This window comes from Palaemon carinicauda, chromosome 36 (assembly GCF_036898095.1).
Source record: "Palaemon carinicauda isolate YSFRI2023 chromosome 36, ASM3689809v2, whole genome shotgun sequence".
Classification (NCBI taxonomy): domain Eukaryota; kingdom Metazoa; phylum Arthropoda; class Malacostraca; order Decapoda; family Palaemonidae; genus Palaemon; species Palaemon carinicauda.
In genome coordinates this window covers 40,741,437-40,750,573 of record NC_090760.1, presented here as the reverse complement: position 1 = coordinate 40,750,573, position 9,137 = coordinate 40,741,437, and the positions used below count along the sequence as shown (strand labels likewise).

At 43.8% G+C, this 9,137-nt stretch overlaps 1 protein-coding gene across 1 annotated transcript in view; it reads right to left on the bottom strand.

Moving 5' to 3' along the window:
• Positions 1-437: 437 nt before the first annotated feature.
• The window catches only part of LOC137628836 (tripartite motif-containing protein 59-like), a 281,529-nt gene continuing 272,829 nt past the window's right edge, over positions 438-9,137 (bottom strand). Inside the window, exons 2-4 of the mRNA XM_068360079.1 lie at positions 2,854-3,552; positions 2,296-2,499; positions 438-1,605 (exon numbers count right to left, since the gene is read on the bottom strand). Of these exons, the coding sequence (XP_068216180.1) occupies positions 1,078-1,605; positions 2,296-2,499; positions 2,854-3,552 (1,431 nt within the window). The 3' untranslated portion in view covers positions 438-1,077. The remainder of the gene's footprint in view (positions 1,606-2,295; positions 2,500-2,853; positions 3,553-9,137) is intronic.

The following is a 9,137-nucleotide window of genomic DNA, read 5'->3' as shown; positions in this document are numbered from 1 at the left end:
CAGCAAATGTTTTCATGTTGAACAGGTTGACATAAATCTTTTTATAGTTATATATGAATTATCTGCTATAATGTTGTTAATGCTTTTTTTTATATTTCACTTTAATTTTTCATTACCTCTTATGTAGTTTATTTATTTCCTTGTTCCCTTTCTTCACTGGGCTATTTTTCCCTGTTGGAGCCCTTGGGCTTATAGCATCTTGCTTTTCCAACTAGGGTTCTAGCTTGGCTAATAATAATAGCAATAGTAATAATAATAATAATATTAAGAATATTAATAATAATAAAAATAATAATAATAATTATTATAATAGGAGACTTTTATCAATTCCTATGTCATAAAGATAGAAAAAAATAGGGAAATAAAATCATTTTCCTTATATCCTATTTTTTCCTACAAATCACTACTATAAGGAATTGCAGGATAAAAATAAAACATAGATATAATTTTTTATTGATCAGTGATAATTCCCAATTGTGATGAAAACAATAACGAAACTGGATAAAGAGGAAAACTCATTAAAAGTTAGTGATAACCAGACCAAATGAAATGGTAAAATCAAACAGGTTAAAGTAATTGTAAAACTGAATATTCTTGAACACTGCAACATGCATCAACATATTTTTGTCTTTACATTCATCTAGGCCTAATTATAAAATAAATTTGAATTGGCTAGTATTCCAATTAAATGGTATACTTAGACCTGATTATAAATATAAAACAATTTTAAACCTATATCATTGGCAGCCCGTAAGTGGGATAATCTTGTGAAAGTGGCAGATCAGGAACACAGAGGACGGACAGGATGATTAGGGGTTGGAGCAGCATGACGACCGAGGCTGGAGTCCGAAGCTCAGTTGAGGGGCACTACAAAGAAGACAAGGCCTCCCTAAACCCAGTACATCTTCTGTCCTAGAAAAATTGGAGCAGCATGAGGACCGAGGCTGGAATCCTAAGCTCAGTTGTGGGGTGCCGCAAAGAAGACAAGGCCTCCCTAAACCCAGTTCCTCTTCTGTCCTAGAAAAATTTATTTTTTCTTATTGTAGGTCCTATAGCGACTTAATCCTTTTAAAAAGTTCAGAAACAAAATACATGACCGCAGTCCACTATCTTGATTTCCCTGAAATTTGGATAAAGCCTGATGGCATCTTTCAACACTTGGAGCCCTTCTTCCACCACCCCTAAGCGATCTCGATGCGTCCATCCGGATTTTTCTTTAAGGACAATGTAAAACCGCGAAACGTCTTTGCAGGCATGGTCGAGCCAACCTCTTACTTCTCCCTCCCTTGCTATTGTATTGTCATATATATCCTTCTTACTTTCCCTCTTCCAGTCCACCCCTAACAACACTGGTCTAGCTGTAGTTCCGTCTTCCACTACATAATCTCCAAATCCAACATTTTCACCAGGATCCCCCAGCATTCCTATACCAAAGATCGATGAGTTGGCGTAAGAGGGTCCCAGATCTCCTGCACACATATGGAGGAAATTGAGGGCCAGATTACCCTCATCTATTACTTTAATAATCATTCTTCCGAGGAATCTGCCGTCAGTTCCTAGATCCAGGAACACCCTTCGCGAGGTCTTTGGCATCAGGGATTCAAACTGTCGTTCAAAATGATAATGAAAATGATAATGATAATGGTAAAAATTATGTTAATAGAATATATTGCAAAAATGGGTGCTAGTACAGCTTGTATTCTACAATACTTTTAATAGTATATTATGATGTGTTTCCTACCAAAATATGTAAGAGTAACTTATATCCTATCAAATTCTAATCAGAAATGACATCATTAGAGGAAAGTGATATAATCTAGTTAAATATATCTTTAATAGTGACTCACACAGGTGGTATTTGCAGCGCATCCATGCACCACTTGCCAGAACAGAGGAGCAACGAGATAATTGCAATTGCAAGCGAAGCGTACCACGGCGGAGCAAAGATCATTTGATAAATTCTAGGTAATTATGGTACTTTAATTTCTACTAGTAATTGATTCAAGTCTTTCGAAGTTGAGTCAACTAGTAAGTGATCTTAAAATTCTTTTAAACTCGAGAGTCTTTAATTAGAGGTTAGGATATAAGCTGCATTAGCTTGTCAAAACGGTAGGAAAAGAAAATTTGAGCAGAATGTAAAGTGTATTAGCACCCAAAAATTCCTTAAAGGTAGCCTTTGACCTTGTTCAACTTACTTTGTTAATTTATCCATGATTTTGTGATTACACAATTTAAGCTAACATACACAAATCTCCCTCTTATCAACTCAAACACAAGACATTGGCATGGACTTACTTTTATAGCACAATTGGTTACTTGTGTATCTCCTTCCTCAAGATGACTCATAAAGACCCTGTTCTTAGAGCCAATCTTAACAGTACCAATTCTATGTCGGCCCTCCAACGGCTTCACAGCTAACACCTTAGGAAGGTCTTCTTCAACTATTTTATCTATTTCCTCTGCAACATTTCTTAGATTTGTTTGCATTTTTATGATTTCCTGTTGGAAATATCAAAGAGCACAGGTTACAGAGAATATAAAAAGTTAGCATTTGCAGCACAAAAGTGAATAGGTAATTATTAATAGTAGGCCTACTATGGTTTATATGGCTTGAAATGTGAAATACAGAAAATTTGATAATTAAACATTCAGAAAACAAAATGTATAACAGAGGTGGAGAAAACTAAAAGTTGATCAGAAATGCTAGATGGTCATGGAAAAATCCTTTGATGAGAGCATTATTTCAATGTTTAGGTAACAATTTGAAACTGCAATATGCCACAAAAAATCATAAAATTAAAAATTGTCCTATCCCATATTTTAGGTTAATAGAATACGAGAAACAGAAGTCACCTTCACAATATCACCAGTTTTTTGTTCGTTCTCCCGAAGAAGCTCTTTGATTTCCAATACTTTTGCCTGAACATTATGTAGATCATCTATTGAATTGTCCATAATGGCTCCAGCTGAAGTAAAGTCTTCTGCCGCTTTTAGTCTTGCATCATAGCCTTTAAATCGTCTTACATCTTCGTTTATAACATCACACTTCTTCTTCAGCTGTTTGATGTTTTCATCAATAGTATACAGAATATCCTTATTAAAAATTTCTATCTCATTCAGCTTCTCTTTGAGTCCCAAGATTACTTTGTTAGCTTGAAGGATGTCACTGTTCATCCTCATAAGGATAAAAATATCATGCATCATTTGAAACGTTACTTCATTGCAGTTATCAATGGCTTTCTTTATAAAATTTTCTCTTAAATCCTTGTTAAAATTTCCAAATGACATCCCTGATCCCCTGGAAGAAATCTTCTGTTCTTTATCAAAGGGCAAAAATTGCTTAGCAGCTTCTAAGACAGTTCTGTTGAACAGCAAGTCATCGGTTGAACTGGCTGTGAATTCTTCCCTGCAAAAAGGACAAGCTTTTGTCTGGTTGGAGATAATCTCCTCGATGCATCGGCAACAAAATGTGTGGGAACAAGGAAGAATCTTGGGGCAATGTTCTTCACTGAATGGATTGGTGCAAACTCCACACTCGAGGACACTCGATTCCTGTAAAAGATATAAAAATCTCAAATATGTATGTATGTATGTATGTATGTATGTATGTATGTATGTATGTGCGTGTTTATATATTTACACACAAATATATATATATATATATATATATATATATATATATATATATATACACATCTATAAATATTTATATATATATATATATATATATATATATATATATATATATATATATACACATCTATAAATGTGCATCTATAAATATACATCTATAAATACATCTATAAATATATATTTATATATATATATATATATATATATATATATATATATATATATATATATATATATATATATATATATATATATATATATATATATATATATATATATATATATATATATATATATATATATATATATATATATATATATATATATATATATATATATATATATATGTATATATATATGATAAATGTTTGCACATTCAGACGTGTTTTTCATATTCAAATAAGCCATATATTTTTTATACATTAATGTCTGGATTCTCTTAACGACCTCGGGATCAGAGCCCTAGGCAAAATCACACAAAGACAAGAGCTTGTGACCGGCCGGGAATCAAACCCTGGTCTCTACAAGTTTGCCGGACAAGGGTTCGATTCCCGGCTGGTCACAAGCTCGTGTCTTTGTGTGATTTCACCTGGGGCTCTGATCCCGAGGTCGTTAAGAGAATCTAGACACTAATGTATAAAAAATATATGGCTTATTTTCTAACATACATACCACGTTCCAACAGTAGATTAGTCTAGCTTCGGTGCTTCCCGACTAAAGATTTTCCTCCCCCAACTGGCCATACCCCCCGAACCCCCCCTTTTCAACTGCGCAACATTGACCTCTCGTTACTCCAAGCATGCCTTAGACTAGAGGGATGCTACACGCTACCTTACAGGTCGCCATTAACCATTCTGCTCTGGTTCCAAGGAAAAGGGGCGTATGATAGCTGGGTCTATAGCGGGGATGGATGGGGTTTAATTACATTATTAAGACGTGGTAAATATTTTAGAAAAAATAAAATTTTCTAAAACAAATTGTCATTTGCTCCAACACGAATCCTTACAATGTCCCAATAATAGGAGCCTCAAAATTAGGAAGCAGGGAAACAGAACATGTAAGAGGTGAGAGAGCTGCAGAGTGGGGTTCAAGCCTGTCAGTTAAAAGCAAAAGGGTATTAAGCAAAGTAGGTTAACTAGGTAAAACTCATCCAGGGGTCATCTTTCCATGGCAGGCTGAGGGGATAGGGGTTGCGATGCTCTACCCCCTCGCCACCCCATGCAGACTGTATCGCGAGTAGCTGCCCTTAGATCCTCTGCTGGGTGACCATAATGGGAGCGAGCTTGAACCCCTTCTGGGGCTTGAGGGAGCAGTCTTTAAGGTAGTGGCCAGTGAAAGTTGACAGTCTCCTACATATACCTGCCCTCAGCAGCTGGCCAACCGCCACGTTCCTCTCAAAGGCCAACGAGGTTGCGATGCCCCGGATGTTGTGAGGCTTCACGGACCTGGGGGAGGCTTCCCCCCTCGTCAGGTACGCCCTTTGAATCGTCTCCCGGAGCAAGAAGATCGTATTCTTCAAGACTGCCTTCTTCACTCTGCCCGTCATCAAGAACAGTCTCCTGATAGCCGGTCGGAGGGCGGAGGTACTCGAGAGATATTTCTGCACCGCCCTCACTGTGCAATCTGTCCTGGGAATAGCACGGATGGATTACTCTTTGAAGCGGGGTTATCTACTGCCGGGTTCTGCCTCTTCGCCACAAAGGAGGGAACGAATTTGAAGAACAACTCCTTCCACCCGTGAGAGAGGGAGACCTCAGCTAAGAGCCCGTGGAGTTCACCCACCCTCTTGGCTGAGGCCAGGCTGAGGAGGAACACCCTCTTTACGGTCAATTCCTTGTCAGTAATTTGTCTCAGAGGCTTGAATCCTGGATTCTTCAAGGAGTCGAAGAATTTTGGTAATGTCCCGGGAGGGTGCATTGAGGGGCAGGACGGCTCAAACCCTTTTATCAGCATCGAGAGGCGCTTGGATGCTCTTAGGTTAAAGCCCTTGAGAAGGAATACCTGGCCCAGGGCCACTTGGAATCCCTTTACTGCTGGTACTGACATGCACCAGTCAAATCGAAGGTGTACTAGGAATTCCGCCATGACCAGGATTGAGGCCTTGAGGGATTGAACGTCCTCTTTGTCACACCATTTGCCAAAGGTTGTCCATGTCGCCTGGTATATGGCTTTCGCGGATTACCTTAGATTCGAGGTCATCTGTGTGGCTGCCCTCTTCTCAGCAAACTCAGGATAGTCTCCACGCGTGAAGGGAGAGGTTTTGGAGGCCTTAGTGGAACCTCTGGAAGTAAGGTGGTCTTAGTAGGTCTCGTCGTAGAAGCAGAGGCCACAAGGGTTCCGTTGCCAAGGACCTCAGGTCCGTGAACTACTCCTTTATGGGCCACCACGGGGCTATCAGGATCATCTTTGTCTGATTTGCCCCTGAAGCCGGTTCAAGGTCTGTCGCAGAAGGGTAAATGGGGGGAAGGCCTACTCGTCAAGGACATCCCACAGATGTTGGAACGGATCTTCCAGAGATGCTGCTGGGTCCGGCACTAGGAAACAAAAGACCGGCAGCTCCACGTACAGTTTTGTTGCGAAGAAGTCCAGGCACTTCTCTAACAACACCCTTGCTACCACCGGATGACGGGACCATTCCCCGGTAACACTTGACCCTTCCTGCTGTGACCATCTGCGATTACGTTCCTTTTTCCCGGGATGTACCTGGCCATCAGAGAGATGGCATTGACCTCGGCATAGGATAAGATTGTTACCGCCAGGATGTGGATCCGGCGGGGGCGCAGGCCGCCCTATTTCTTGACTTGTGCGACGATGGTAGCATTGTCACTCATCAGGGCCACCCTTCTCCCCACTAATGATCTTCCCAAGACAAAGAGAGCCTTCTGTGCTGCCAACAGCTCAAGTTCGTTTATTTGGAGGGTCTGCTCTTCAAGGACCAACGGCCTTTGGCCATTCTGTCTGGCAGGTCGGCTCCCAATACCTCCACGGATGCGTCCGTAAACAGAAGCAATTCCGGAGGAGGATCCAGTAGTGAAATCCTCGCTCAGGTGTTCCTTGGGTTCAACCACCACTGGAATGCCTCCCTGCTTGACTGGGATGGGGGAAGCTTTGATGACGGACACTGGATTGCTAGGCCCTGTATCTCTTTCAGGTCGCACTGGGCTGGTCGTAGCATCAACCTTCCCTTGGGCACGAGCTTCTCCAGGGACACCAGGTGGCCTACCAATCTCTGCCACTCATGTAACGACGCCGATTTCTGCCTGATGAAAGGCTTCACCATGCTTTCCAGATTCCCGATCATCTACTTCATCAAGAAGGCTCTGTACAGAGCATATTTCCATGCCCAGGTACACTGTCCTCATGTATAGATAGGGTTTCAATTTCACCCAGTTGAACGCCACCCCCAGTTCCATGCAGATGAACACTAACTCGTCCCTTTGCTCTGACAACTGCTCCCTGGACTGCGAGAGGAGTAACCAGTCGTCGAGATATCTCAACAGTCTTATCCCTCTCTTGTGGGCCCACTGGGAGATCAGGAAAAAGATTCTTGTGAAGACCTGAGGCACGGTCGACAGGCCAAAGCAGAGAGTGAGGAACTGGAAGATTTCTTCTCCCCACTTGAACCTGAGGAACTTCCTACTGGATGGGTGCACTGGGATCTGGAAATATGCATCTTTGAGGTCTAGGGATAGCATGCTGTCCACTTCCTTGATAGCTGCTAGGACCGTTCTGGCCGTTTCCATCTTGAACGTGCTCTTGGCTACAAAAAGGTTGAAGGCAGAAAGATCTATGACTCGACGCCATCTACCTGATGCCTTCTTCAACAAGAACAGACGGCTGAAGAAGCCCGGCTAGTCAGGGGGCCCCGCCTGAATGGCCCTTTTTAATAGGCTTTCCAACGTGTTTCTAACTTGGGGTGTAGGGAGGAGATCTCGAGTCCCGATATCAAAGGAGTGGCGCCCTTGAAGGGGATACAGTAACCTTCCCTCCAACTTGAATTGAGGCATCCCCCTATCCCTGGAGTGCACTGGGGAGAGGAGCCTAGTCCACTACCTCCGTTTAGAGAAGCAGCCGTTAAGTGCCCTTCAGTTGGCTGGGGCTCTGAGTTTACTGCCTCCCGAAGCTGGTCTCTGTTCTCCTGAGGGAAGCTGCGTCAGAGGGCCAAACGCGAAGAGAAAGAAGCATTGGAGGGTGCGCACCTCACTGGGCCCTGGCCCTACTATGTTCACGAGGCTGGTATAGGGGAAGTGACAACAAAGCCGACAACGATGTGGAAGCCCTATGGAGCATCACATTGTGACACTCTTTCGTCCGTTTCTCTAGTGCCTCTAAGAGGCCTATGCTCACTGTCCAGGAGTTGCTTTGGCAACCTATAGAGGATGACATCCCTCCTGCATAGGAACCTGTTCGATGCCGCAATGTAAGACTGGCCCTCAAAGATGGCCGACAACTCCAAAAATGGTTCTCTCCCTGGGCAGCCCATCACATTATTTTCCAAGGTGAAGGAAACTAGTGCCGTGGCCCAGAGGTCCAACCCCAAAGCCTCCTCCCCAGCGGCCACTTTCATGGCTGTTACCTCCTGAACCGTAAAATCCACAGCCACCCCTGCCAGTCTATCCTTGATGGAGCCAGAAGCCAGGGATGCCAAGTTCCTTTCCGAAGAGTGATGTCCCTGGGAGATTTCCTCCGGAGTGTAGAGGGGCCTGTGCTTTACCAACGGAAAGGGTAAAAGCTTCGGTGTGACGGGGGGCCTGTTCAGGTAGCGGCAGTGATTCTCCCAAGACACTGTCTGGCAAGAGAGGAAGGACCAGGGAGGGCCTTGCCTCCCTAGGGTCTCCAAACCGGCGTTCCAGGCGTGTCGTGGGGTTGAACCTGCATCGGAGGGGGCTCGGACAACTCGTCGAGTCTTCTAATCAAACCCAACACCCTCTGGAAGGATGACACTTCCTCTACCACCTTATCCTCCTGGTGGTCTCGAGACCCCATCTCTGAGAATCCCTCACTGGTTGCGTGAGCCCCATTTAAGGCACCCTACTATGAGTCTGGGGATATTGCATCCTGGAGGTCCGATCTCCCTTCCGAGGGAGTTCTGTGGCGGCCCCCTTTTCTTCGGCTCCTCTTCGGCGCTGGGGCAAGGTCCGGGGACCCAGAGTCATTGGACAGAGTCCTAGAAGGGTGGTAGCCTTTCATGGGATCATCCGCTCTCCCGGATGCTCTTCACCCGGGGGAGGGTGTATGGTGCCATCCACCGGGTAGAGATCCTCATCCTCCCAAGAGGTCTGGAGAACCGGGTCTGAGGTTCCCCTCCCCAGGAGAGGGGTACCTGAAAAGGCCTCTTGCTCTCACAAGGTCAGATTGGCTGCTGAGCGAAGGATAATGCTGCCGCCCTGAGAGTGCAGGGCGTCTCCTCTACCCACGGAGGGCACAGGAGCCGGTCACAGGCCATAAGGCCGGAACAGGAAGAGGGTTGGCGGTATTGAAGACCAATAGAGTCTGATTGCCCT